The 13,903-nt window shown below is 36.9% G+C and overlaps 1 protein-coding gene across 1 annotated transcript; it reads right to left on the bottom strand.

The window, feature by feature from the left end:
• Positions 1 to 9,447: 9,447 nt before the first annotated feature.
• On the bottom strand, positions 9,448 to 11,949 carry LOC110878568 (sister chromatid cohesion protein PDS5). Its single transcript, XM_022126909.2, has 7 exons — positions 11,568 to 11,949; positions 11,072 to 11,275; positions 10,830 to 10,984; positions 10,628 to 10,754; positions 10,339 to 10,536; positions 10,167 to 10,256; positions 9,448 to 9,798 (listed from the first exon to the last, which is right to left on the bottom strand). The coding sequence occupies exons 1-5, from the start codon at positions 11,568 to 11,570 to the stop codon at positions 10,516 to 10,518; spliced, it is 510 nt and encodes a 169-aa protein (XP_021982601.1). The 5' UTR covers positions 11,571 to 11,949; the 3' UTR covers positions 9,448 to 9,798; positions 10,167 to 10,256; positions 10,339 to 10,515.
• Positions 11,950 to 13,903: the final 1,954 nt, after the last annotated feature.

Genomic DNA, 13,903 nt, shown 5'->3' with positions numbered 1-13,903 from the left:
TGACCACGCCCCCGTGTCCGCTGAGCACGACCCCGTGTGCCGAAGCATATCTGTACTATCAAGATTCGCCTGGATTTTGTGAATCTTTTAGTTGACCACGGCCCCGTGTCCGCTGAGCACGGCCCCGTGGTGGGCAATAGAAGCTTCTATAACTTTGTCTTTTCTGCTGACACTTGGGCACGCCCCCGTGCACGCTGAGCACGGGGCGTGTTCAGTCTTCTGTCTTCTTATTTTTGCTTGGGAAGATGCTGCCGGGAGGTCGGGCATGCTACGTTTGTTCCTTTTCTTGTATTTATGTTAGATTTAGCTGCCTTTTTGCTTCTTTTGTTTATTTGAGCTCATTTAATCCTGAAAATACAAAAGGAAGACAAAGTATACTTTTTCCAACATTAGTACTAAAAAAGGGTTAGTACTATGAAGTTGTGTAAAACTTGTAAGACTTGTTTTATTTTGATTATTTAGTGTTGATCTATGATTGTAGTAGCTCGGATCGTCATCTAACCCGGCTAAGTCATGTCCATGAAACATGACCTAGTGTATGTTTAAGTGTAAAAGGGGTTAAATGATGAACACTACTACACATTAAACATGAACTTGTGTAAAGACTATATTTCTTATGAAAAAGACTTGTAAACTAGTAGATCTACGGATCTACAGGTGGTATTTTCAAAGGACCAAGCGTCAAAAGAAATCATGTTTTCTAAAACCGGGTTTTACATGAACAAGAGTGATTTTTGTAAACACACAAGTGTGTAAACACTTGTGTAACACAAAGTTTGACAAAAGAACTATTTTTGTAATATTTGACAAGAAGTTGTAAAGATGTAACTTCTTTAAAAACGAGACTTTCAAGAAACCGAGTTGATTTATACAAAGATCCACTAGAAATAATGGAAAGATACTACATATTTTGGATAAACCACAAGTTCATGTATTTTTGCGATTTATATCTATTTTGACTTGTTTGATGGTTTGAATATTGTTTATTGTTGATTGAGAAATTGTTGATTTGAATTATAAAAGAAAATGATACGCTTGAAAGCGTGGGCACCTCCAGTTACAGGGGAAACTCTGGCGAAATTTTTCTAAAAACCCAACACTTGGAAATATTTTCACCACAAGTGTTATAAATGTATTTTTAACTTGTTTTCAAAAATGTAAATTTGGCCACGATTTTTATTACAACATTTCTAAGTGTCGGAGGTGGGATTTTCACAAAATAAAACTTGATAAATATATATTTAGTATATATTTTTCATAACAACACTTGTGAGATTTCTATGATTATTTTGTGAACTATACAAATATTATTTTTAGGGTAAAAATAACATTACCGAATGTTAATGATTCCAAAATAATTCGAACGCCTTCACCATAAATATTTAAGTTACAACGGTAATATTAATACCACCCGATCTTTATCCGTAACTTACGTATTTTCAGAAAATACTCATAAATGTGTATTTTGACAAGGATATTATTTTGGAAAATTATACGTGATAAAATATAATATTTTTGGGAAAAATATTTATATTTTGGAGTTAGAACTAAAATATATTTTTAAGTGAGACTTAATAATATATTTCGAAGTTATACGAACGCACATGTATTAAAGCCCCCATCCTTGGGAAGGAAAATATTTACCAAATAATTACTAAGTGTAAACACGAAATAGTTGCCTAACTATTTCCCAAAAGACATTAAACCTTAAGCCAAGGCACGGCCGTCCGTCTAATAGAAGTTAGTACGTGTAGGTCGTCGCACAGCAGATTGATCAGGAGATTTACTTGATAGAGACGCACCATTGTGAGTTCATGTCCCCCTTTTCTCTTAACTGTTTTCAGTTTTCTAAACTGCGGGGGTGAAATACATGTTACTATGATTACAAGTACTTTTTACATGGTATGGTTAGCGTAAGGAGGGTTATTATTTAGATTATGTGAGTGGGTAGGCGCAACTTGAGGCCATTAATCCTCATTGTAGGACCAAGGGACAGTAGCGATAGATCTATCTGGATGTAGCGAGCCCAGCCCCAGGCCCAGCATAACGGACCTCGGGGTGACTTTGTGCCCAACGCCAAATCCGCTAGGTTTGAGTCTTCCTACTTGCACTTCACACATATCAATGGCCTTGCAAACCATTGGTGATCTCTTTTTCCTTATTTGCTACATACCAGGATTTTATACATACAAAGGTTTTATTACTCACTTACACATGAACTCACTCAACAATTTTTGTTGATTTTTCCAACTTACATGTATTTCAGGGAACTAAAGATCTGGCGCGGTATGTTACGTTTTCCCGCTGCATAAGAGTTACGAGGTCATCCAAGTTTAAGGGATGTGACTTTTTCCTGGACGAGTCACAGTTCTTAAACTGCGTTTATTTCATGTTGGTGTTGTGTCTTTCAAACAATGTTTTTATGTTATCAGGTTGTAGTTTCCGTTGCATGAGTCGACGCCTTAAGACAATGTTGTGTTACTTATGTTTTAAAACTTAATTCAATGGATGATCTTGCATGGTTTTATTTTCATATAGCTTTGTTATGATTAAGCTATGGTATTAAGAAGTCACACCAAATTAACCACACTTCCGCAAAGCCAGGGTGTGACATGGCCAACGCGTAACGCTTGCGGATCTCAACTAGGGGCTAGCAGCATCGTCTGCTGGTACGGTTATAACCGTAAGCTACGGTTTGAATAAAATGGCAGTTTGGACTTTTGAGGGAACAATAAGAGAAACAGCCGACATTCACGTGATTAAGTGAGGGCCGACATATTGCTAGTCCAAAAACATCATCATGGGCTTGGCAGAGACATCACGTCAATATTGAGAAGGATATTGGACTTTTGGAGAATTAAAGCACAAGAATTAGTGGCAGCACCAACTCACGTGAATCATCCATCATCATAATATCTTTGATGGAAAATTGTGATTGAGATTATTATTTTTATAATATACATCATCAAGGCTGTGCACTTGAAAGAGGGGATCATCACATAAAAGTCAACATTAAACAAACATCATCATGTGGAGTACAAGTATTCTATGTTTGGCAGCCTCACAAAATAAAATTAACAAGATCATCATGGCCACGTGACTATTGGCACAAAGAAATACATGCGGCTGACATCAATGGACATTAATTGTTTTGGGCCGCCATATTCATAAGAGGAGACTTGTGAATTATTTTGATTGGGCCGACAAAAAGAAAGGAAACAATTAGCATCATCATCATCAATTGGGCCGCACATGCAGGGACTTGGCCGCAGCTTTCTTTCACGCAGACCAAGGGCCCAAAATTATTTGATTTATGTGAAGGGATATCACAATCTGAAGACTATCATCTTCGACGGCAGAAAAAGATTCGAACAAAATCAACTATAAACAGCTAGACTCTTCGCGGCTTCCTCCCGATGAATGGTTTTATAGGTTTTTCATGTCTGAGTTTATTATACTTTCAATCTATGTTATTATGTGACAGATATTTAACTTGATTGATTCGGTTTACTTGTGATTTTTTTATATTTTGAGTTCCTTCATTACAACGTGTTCGGTTGATGATAAAACTTTGAGCGGGTTGGGTGTGACATAAAGAGGGTAGACTTGATATAATTAATTGATAGTTTAACTGATTTATGAACTGGTTGTAACAGACTTGCGTTATTTTATTTTCACTTGCTTTATCTTTCAATGGCCGAGAGTTCTAGTAATTGGCTTATATTAGAGAGGTAGGTGGGTTGGTAACATATAGTTGGTAATTTTGAGATAACCCCACGCTGTTAGGTCAGTCTGGGAAAATGGTCCTTAATTATCACAACTGGTAAATAAACATTAACAGAACTATGTCTATGTGGTTCTGTTAAATTAATTGATTCAAAACGTGTCAAATCTAGAGCCTGAAATCTGGAGGGAGTTGCTTTGTTTTATTATTGTTCTAACCGTTTAGTGTAGTTTTTTCTATAATTATTCAAACCACTCAGTTTTTACTTTCAGTTTATTTTAGTTATTTTGTAGTTAATCAAATAGAAAACTTAACTGACCACATACTCCTCTGGATTGATACCCTGCTTACCCTAGCTACCTAGGTTAATTAGGTTTTTGCATGACACTAACGACAGTCATCAAAATGGCGTCATTGCCGGGGAGTTAGTGCGCTTAGTTTAGTTTTCTTCTTGTAGTTAACTTTTCTGAAAAAAAAAATAATTAAAACCCCTAAAAGATTTTTTTTATGTTCGTGATTTACACTTGGTAGTTGAGTTGTGTTATGCAGGATGACAGAGCCTTCCACAGATTTCAGCTCTTCTACGTGTAGATTTTGCGGGGGTCCACGTCATCCGTGTATCGGTTGCCACGAGGCCCAATACAGGAGGGCACATGGAAAACCGGTGTCTTATGTTTCAGAGCTTCTACCTCCATCACACTTCGATGATTATGACTCAGAGATGGAGGATGATTATTCCTCTGATGGATGGGATCGGGACGAGGATGCTTATTATTAGCCGAGGACGGATGGACGATGTTTCTGCTGCGGTCGTGATCATACTTATGATTCTGATATGTGTGCAGTGTATTTGGGAAATCCAAAGTATTGGAATAAAAAAAATGATGGATGCGTACATCTCAAGACCGTATCAGGGATACCGACAGTATCATCCCGAGGAATATTCTGAGCCCGAGGGTGTCTATACTTATCAGACCGAGGAGGAGAAAAAGCTTGCTATGTTGGAAGTGATTTTGTCCAAACTCGAGCAGTATTTATCAACACCTAACCTTTCCGATGAAGATCGAATCAGCTGTTTAGTTTCTAAGTGTCAGAATTTAAAAATGAAGATAGAGATAGAACAACGCCTCTCACCATTACCTGAGGATATTAGAGATTATTCTCACATGAAGGAGGAGGTTGTGGAGGATAATACCACACCAATGAGTCCTTTATCTGATGAAGAGTCACTGGTGGATCAGATGGTGTGTGTAGATGATGAGGCAGAACAGTCTGAGGAGATGAATATGTGTACCTATCCTCTTCCCATATCAATCATTCAAATTAATAAGTGTGGGGAAGAGGGTTCGAGGAAGAAGATGAGAAGGGTGAAACTACAAGACATCAGGCTATACATCATGAAGTGGATTAACGAAACCCGCAGGTGCAGTTTGAACATGCCAATTATACTGACAAACCTATGGAGATGGCATGTAAATTTCCGGGCATTCATTGGAAATGTTTTGGGTAAGTGTGCACTAAGACCACTGTAGTGCATAGCAGGTACGGTCTAGCTGAAGACCTTTAAACTTAGCGCTCTCGGGAGGCAGCCCGAGGATGTAGAGTTTGTACTTTGTTTTGGTTTCGTTTGGTGTGTTGTTTTTTGACAGGTTTATACAATTCTATCTTCACGGATGCAATGATTCAAGTGTGGGGATGTTTTGCAACATCCCCAGTGAGATATCAGAGAATCCCTGAATGCGTATTCTCCGGTTTTGAGCGCAACAGTTACACCGCCACAGACACTCACTTGTTTTCTGATCAGGTGCATGTGTCTATTTATCCTGTGTTTTATTTGTTTTCATGTACTTGGTGGTGTGAAATTTTTGCGTTGGGAATGGTGTTATGTGTCGCGTCGTCTAGGTGTTAGCCATTCATGGTTTGCGGGTGGTATCTCTCGAGTTTGGAGTATAAATTGCACCATACATTGGGGACAATGTATCCCAAGTGTGGGGATGCGGTAACTCGAGAGAGGGTTGGTAAGATTGTTGATCTTAAATGCTTGAAGAGTTGAAATTGTGAAAAAATGAAATATTTTGAAAATTTTTGTTTCTCAAGTATGCTTGAACTACATGAAAACCAACATTTTCAATTGCTAAAGGGTTCTTACTGATATTAAACTAACTTAGATCCCTAGTCATGGTTATCCCTTTAAGTTTCATAAGAGTATTTCTGACAAGTTTTAGAAAATAGTTGAGAAGAGATGCCTAACTAGGGGTAACATGCTTTAGGAATTACACATGCTACGTGTCGGTAACCCTTATTCCTTTTGTTCGGCGAGATATTTGAGCCTACTTAATTGTTAGTTGAATTGCTATAAATGTTCATTTGCTGAGTGTAGGCCATATGTTGTTTTGTGTTAGAACTTGTGTGGTTTGATACGTGCCAAGACTGTGATTTAGTGTATGCATATAAATGATAAAGGCATTAGGATCCATTCATTGTTCTATATGTTGATTGTTGATTCCACCCACCTTAGTTAACCATGTTGAGCCTTTCACCTTTCGTTTGTTACACCTTGTTTGATCCGTTCGAATACCAACCATGAATGACAATTGTGTGTTAGATATTTGTTGAAAAAAAAAAAGAAAAAAAAGAAAAAAAAAGAAAAGAAAGAAAAAGAAAAAAAATCATTGTATGTTCGTGTTAAAATAAATGGGTCGAAAATCACCCGAAGTATTAGTATTATTGTGAATAAGTTGTCATGGTTTGGTATATTCGTTTGTGTTCGCCATATAAACATAAAAAGCCAAAAATAATTCCCTACCTTTACCCTTAACCCAAAACCCGAAAAGTCCTTTTGATATGTCTTACGTTATTTGATACGGTGGAGGTTTGATTGCTATACAAGCTTATGATTGCAAAGTAGCATATTTGCTTTTGAGTGAAATATATACTAGCACATTACACGCTAGTCTTGACAAAACCGAGAGGAGTGATTATTGTGAGGGGCGTGTGGCATGTGTGTAGTATCATAAGCATGTTAGTTTTAGTTATGCAAGTCTTAAATTATTTTAAATGCGTTTCACTTAGTTATCAGATTGTCAATCTCGATTGTGTCTGTCTATGGGACGGGTATGACTTGGGACCTTTAATTGCTAATTCGGTAAGGGATTCAATAGTGATTTGTTAATAACGTGAGTAATGTTTGTAATGGTTGCTTGAGGACAATCAAAGATAAGTGTGGGGATGTGATGGAGTGTGTGAAACCCGAGTGTTTAAGTGTGTTATATCGTGTGTTTTATGGCATTTCAAGTGATAACATGACGTGAATGTGATAACTACGTATAGTTGTGATGTCACAGGTTAATTGCTTAATTCGGTTAAATTGGAATGCTTAGTGATGAACGGAACAAGCAAGGAAGAATAATCAAGTGAATCACATCATTCAATAAAGGTTTCGGGTCAAGAGACATTTTGAGTGTGAGAATTGTCAGCCTATGAAAGTTGTATGTTGAGATAAGTGAGCCAAATACTTCCAGCAATCATTGAGCGTGACTTACTATTGGTGTGCGTAGAGTACGGTTAAGAAAGACATAAAAAAGACATAAGGTTTTGAGCGTAACTTACGGTTATAAACGTAAGCTACGGTTTGAATAAAATGGCAGTTTGGACTTTTGAGGGAACAATAAGAGAAGCAGCCGACATTCACGTGATTGAGTGAGGGCCGACATATTGGTAGTCCAAAAACATCATCATGGGCTTGGCAGAGACATCACGTCAATATTGAGAAGGATATTGGACTTTTGGAGAATTAAATCACAAGAATTAGTGGCAGCACCAACTCACGTGAATCATCCATCATCATAACTAGTTTAATACCCGTCCGGTGGACGGGCTACGTTAATTTATATATATTAACAACATGAATGAACCTATATTGTACACAAAATTAAACAACGTGACAAACAAAAGCACCATCTTTTTAATTTATAAAAGGAAAACGAACTAAAACAATTTTAAACCACAAAATGATAGAAAGTAATCGGGTTACATTAATGTAATATATACTAAGAACATGAATGAACCTATATTGTACACAAAATTAAACAACACGACAAACAAAAGCACCATTTTTTAATTTATAAAAGGAAAACTAATATCAACATCCAATCTGAATGTTGCGGGGAATTATATCATCTTGACCCAAAGCCTTACAAATGGGTCAGTTTGGGTTGGTTTTAAAATTATATGGGTTGGTTTGGGTAAGATATTTTAACTAAATGGGTCACATTGAGTCACTTGAAATTCCATCTTGTTATTTTCGGGTCAAAGCGGGTCGACAACATTAAAGAAATGGGTCGATGTGGGTTAGTGTCTTAAAGAAACGGGTTTCGGATCGGAATGGGCTTCGAGCCTGCACAAGTATCTGCACGAGATGGGTTACGGCACGAAACGGGTTTTGGATCAGAACGGGTTCAGTTCAAATTGAGTTTCGGGCCGAGACGGGTTTCGGCATGACACAAGTTTTGGAACGAAACGGGGTCGGTTCGGGTCGGGACGAGTTTCATATCGTTTCGACGCGAACCGTTGTACCGTTTCGACCCGTACCGTTTCAACCAGTATTGTTTTGAATCGAACCGTTTCGACCAGTACCGTTTTGAATTGAACCGTTTCGACGCGAACCGTTTCGAAGCGTACCGTTTCGACGCGTAACGTTTTGACGCGAACCGTTTCGACCCGTGCCGTTTCGACCAGTACCGTTTGGGTGACCCACTTGGAAGGAATCATAAATGCTTCTGTATCTATTTCATATCAATGGAATTTCAGCTTTAATATCATCTGTTTGCGTTAATTTCACACAGACTTACGCTCGCTAGCTTGATTGAATTGCATTTGTGGTGTTTGAAAAGGTATATTCTTAATTTTGTATAGTGAAATTTGGTCTGTTTGTTCTTAATCAGTTTAAATATCATATTCTTGTTAGTTGTTACTGTTATAAATTTGTTAGTTGAGTTTTGTACATATAAACGAATTCAGATACGTCGTATATGCGTGAGTTTTAGATACGCGACAAGGTAGTTGTGCTCATTTAGCCTGTGGAGGCCACCCTTGGCCCTTGATGTACAATTACTTAAAAAAACATTGTTTTTAACCAACCCGACCTGACCCGAAACTCGTTCTGACCCGAACCCGTTCCGACCCGAACCCGTTACAACCCGAACCCGTTCTGACCCGAACCCGTTACGAACCAAAACAACCTGTTTTTTAATTGACCCGTTTTGACCCGAACTCGTTTCGACCGGAACCCGTTTTGACCCATGACCCGACCCGTTTGCCAGGTCTAGATAAAAGAAATAATCAATTTAAATTTAAAAACATGTCTTACCAGCCAATATAGAAAGCCAGACCGCTGCAGCTTCTTGAGCAAGAACATTAACTCTAAAAGGCTTAGTGTAAACAATCTATATCATCATTTTTCTTTTAACTTATGTTCTTTTTATGCAAAAGAATAATAATCAATGTGATTTATTACTAAGGAACTCACACTTTGGCATCAAATTTAAAACTTACATTTCTCATAATTCCAAGCATAATCAAAGTGGCTTCATTTACATTGATAAAAAACTGATCTAACCAATACAATACCTAATGGTTCTGGCACTATTTATACTTAGAAAGGAAAATGCCTAAATTAGTTTTTGCCTGGAAAGAACTATCAATAAATGTGCATTATGTATTTCTTTTTTTTTTTTTTTCAAACATACCACTTAAATTGTAAACATGGTTACTTTTTTTGGTTTCACACAATCTTTTAATTTCTTTAGGCACCCTTCCATGAACTCTTTATTATATACCAATCTTCATTATAAACCAACATATAAGACTCAGTAGGATAAATCATGTGTGCAAAAAACCCGACCGCACCCCTTGAAAATATGGTTGAACACCTCATCCGCACCCCCAACAAATAATTCCTAGGTCAACCACTGATCAGTCCAATATCAGTCAATATCGGTACCAATATTCTAACCGATATTTTGCACCGATATCTCACCAAGGGACCGATGACAGATACATCTCGGCGATATTAACTGCATGTAGATGTAGGTTAGTTGCGAACAAATTTTCATACATAATACTTACAAGTATAATGAAATAACCACAAGTAAGAGTAGTTAATAACAACCACCATACCCAAATAAGAATCATAAAAACACACAGAATAGCTGCTTCTAAAGTCATATATGTATTTAATATTCAACTAAAAACATACATAGCAACTCAAAAAATTTACACTACAGGAAAAACAGAGAGTGCTAAATTATACTCATAACAAGCTACTAAAAACACGAATAAATTCAATATCATGAATTCATAATAATAATAATAATGATGAAAAAAAAGGAATAACTAAATTATTTAATCATTTTATTTGAATTTTCATTTAAAGACAGCATACCTAGGCTCAATACTTTTATGAATCTTCTTAAACATCATTTTCCCTTATTTGTCACCTGAGACAATAGCCTTGTAGGCATTTCTTCTCTATCTGAAATAATGGTTATGGCCTATGCTCAGGAACATTAACATCATAAAATTGTGTTAGACAATATATAATAATATAATCATACCTCTTGTAGCCCAGAAGTATTTTCATCATTATTTTCATTAGTAGCAGTTGTGCCTTTACATACTGCAGTCACAACTTTAGTGTACGTATCTAAAGATTCACCAAGAGTCGTGACAGCTGGCAGAAGGTAAGGCTTTAGCCTTTCGGCAGATTTCACAAGCACTCGTTCACTTAAATTTCAAGCTATTGGCAAGACGTCCTAAATTAAGATGAATAACTCGGTCAAAAAACTTAATGGGAAACCGAACGCAAGTTTAACTTGATTAATAAAGATGCCGTAAACCTCGTACCGTGTTATCCTTTTTAACATGAGCGAGTAGTGGTTTGAGCATCTCAACTGGAATTTCTTCACTTTCTTCTATAACCAACACCATTATACTTCCCATTGATGGAAAAACGGAGTCTAAATGATAGTCCCTGGAATTCAAAAATATATAATTACGTTGTTACGAAAATGAAGCATAACTTAGCACTAAGAACTCTATAACACACCTTACTGATTTTAACGCATCACATTCAAGATCAAGCATGATGACACATGACCTGACTTTCGAAGCAGTTTCAAGAATTGAAGCTCTTTTGGCGTAAGATCGGCTGGACTGGTCAGCTAAACCCTCAAACGTAGAAACAATTAACTTAAATACATCATGTGCATAAAAAAAGTTTAGAATACAATACAATATACATAAACATATATGTAAATATCAAGTTGTGTGTATCATGTCATGGTATACCCTCATTTGGTTATCATCGTAAGGTGCACCAGGAGCTGTAATTCTCGTTATCTCGCTTATGCAGGAAGCAACTGCAACCTTCACATCAACATCAGAATGTTTTGAAAGACCGTCTTTAATCAACGCCCTCATCGACGGCCTAAGCGCATCAATCATCGACCTTTTCGGCGACCGGTCAACCTTCGATAAAAGCTTCTCCACTTTCTGCAACCCACAAACCATTACACACAATCACACAACCCAAACACAAGCAAACAAACATCAAACATTCACTCAGGCATTTTATCAAACACCTTGTCCACACTCAACCAGTAACCACATTCCTAATCCCATTGTTTCTAAATTCTAAAACCCATGAATCAGAATAACAACTCGTTGTTTAGCTTATATTGGATTATGGAGAAACATAAACATCCCCCGTTATCTTAACAAAATAAATCACAGAATTAATCGATTCAAAACCAGAAATTAGAAGTTGAAAATTAAAAGAACTTACCATCTTTATTGAGATCTAGGGATGATGATTCACGGTTGAAGGTGGAAGATTAGTGTGTTTATACAAGCGAAGAAGATATTTATTCCATTGATCGGCAAGATATCTTCACGTCGCCGGAGAACTAAGGCCATGCTTTTGACATTTTCGGAGGTAAAGAAGCCGTGATTCTTGGAATCGGTGCTTCAAAGACAGGTTGTGTTGCCAGAAATCGATGCTTCAGTTTTACTTTTCAAAGCGCAATTTGACAGAGAGCGATGGATGGAGGGGAATGGGGCAAAAATGTAGGTTTGAGACTGCTTTAAAAGGAAGTGTACATGGAAGTTACAGGAACGTGGGTAGGAGAAGACGTGGGAGAGACTAAATCAAGAAAACCGTTCAAAACTTCCTATTAGGAGAGAGAGAGAGTATAACAGTTTTTTATTTAAAGGGTCAAGATCCAAAGTTGATGAGTTTAGATGGCTAAGATTACTCTAAAAGTTGGTTAGACTTAATGGGTTTCATATATATAATATCTTTGATGGAAAATTGTGATTGAGATTATTATTTTTATAATATACATCATCAAGGCACGTGCACTTGAAAGAGGGGATCATCACATAAAAGACAACATTAAACAAACATCATCATGTGGAGTACGACTGTACGAGTATTCTATGTTTGGCAGCCTCACAAAATAAAATTAACAAGATCATCGTGGCCACGTGACTATTGGCACAAAGATATACATGCGGCTGACATCAATGGACATTAATTCTTTTGGGCCGCCATATTCATAAGAGGAGACTTGTGAATTATTTTGATTGGGCCGACAAAAAGAAAGGAAACAATTATCATCATCATCAATTGGGGCGCACATGCAGGGACTTGGGCGCAACTTTCTTTCACGCAGACCAAGGGCCCAAAACTATTTGATTTATGTGAAGGGATATCACAATCTGAAGACTATCATCTTCGACGGCAGAAAAAGATTCGAACAAAATCAACTATGAACGGAAACAAAATCAACTATGAACGGCTAGGCTCTTCGTGGCTTCCTCCCGATGAATGATTTTATAGGTTTTTCATGTCTGAGTTTATTATACTTTTAATCTATGTTATTTATGTGACAGATATTTAACTTGATTGATTCGGTTTACATGTGATTTGTTTATACTTTGAGTTCCTTCTTTACAACATGTTTGGTTGATGACAAAACTTTGAGCGGGTTGGGTGTAACATAAAGAGGGTAGACTTGATATAATTAATTGCTAGTTTAACTGATTTATGAACTGGTTGTAACAGACTTGCGTTATTTAATATTCACTTGCTTTATCTTTCAATGGCCGAGAGTTCTAGTAATTGGCTTATATTAGAGAGGTAGGTGGGTTGGTAACGTATAGTTGGTAATTTTGAGATAACCCCACGCTGTTAGGTTAGTCTGGGAAAATGGTCCTTAATTATCACAACTGGTAAATAAACATTAACAGAACTATGTCTATGTGGTTCTGTTAAATTAATTAATTCAGAACGTGTCAAATCTAGAGCCTGAAATCTGGAGGGAGTTGATTGTTTTATTATTGTTCCAACCGTTTAGTGTAGTTTTTTCTATAATTATTCAAACCACTCAGTTTTTACTTTCAGTTTATTTTAGTTATTTTGTAGTTAATCAAATAGAAAACTTAACTGACCACATATTCCTCTGGATTGATACCCTGCTTACCCTAGCTACCTCGGTTAATTAGGTTTTTGCATGACACTAACGACAGTCATCAGATAATCGCACCGTCTGTGTGTGTTTGTGTGTTTTTTGGTGTGGTGTCGTATGAGGATAATGCGTGGTGTAACACCTCGTAAAATCACGTCCAATGATGTATTGACACGTGTAATAAACCCTAATGAAGTCAAACATTGAATTTAAGGGTCTATTTTTTTTAAAAAAAATCAAAAACTTTGATTATAAAGGGACTGGAAGTGTTAACATACCTAAAATAAGTTTCTGAATAACCTCGTATGGTATTTATATTCACAAATGAGCCACTTGTTGATCGAGTGTAGCCGTTTGCGTAATTAATTGAAAGTTTGCGCAATAAAGGGTTAAAAGCGTCAACATGTTAATTCTTACCTCTGAGTGACCTTTTAACAAACCGGGAGCTTCATGATATTTGATTATACTCTCGGGAATGCCAATTAATGGCCATCTAAGGTTTTTATGCCTTTAAGTGAAGTTACACACAACTTTGCAAGTTTAAGGGGCTAAAAGTGTCAATATGTTTAATTATACCTCTGAATGACCTTTTTGCGAACCCAAAGCATCGTGATGTTTAATAATACTCTCATGAATGCCTAATATGGATTAG

Source organism: Helianthus annuus, chromosome 9 (assembly GCF_002127325.2).
Source record: "Helianthus annuus cultivar XRQ/B chromosome 9, HanXRQr2.0-SUNRISE, whole genome shotgun sequence".
NCBI lineage: Eukaryota > Viridiplantae > Streptophyta > Magnoliopsida > Asterales > Asteraceae > Helianthus > Helianthus annuus.
The sequence above is the reverse complement of the archived record's forward strand: the minus strand, read 5'-3'. Positions and strand labels throughout refer to the sequence as shown.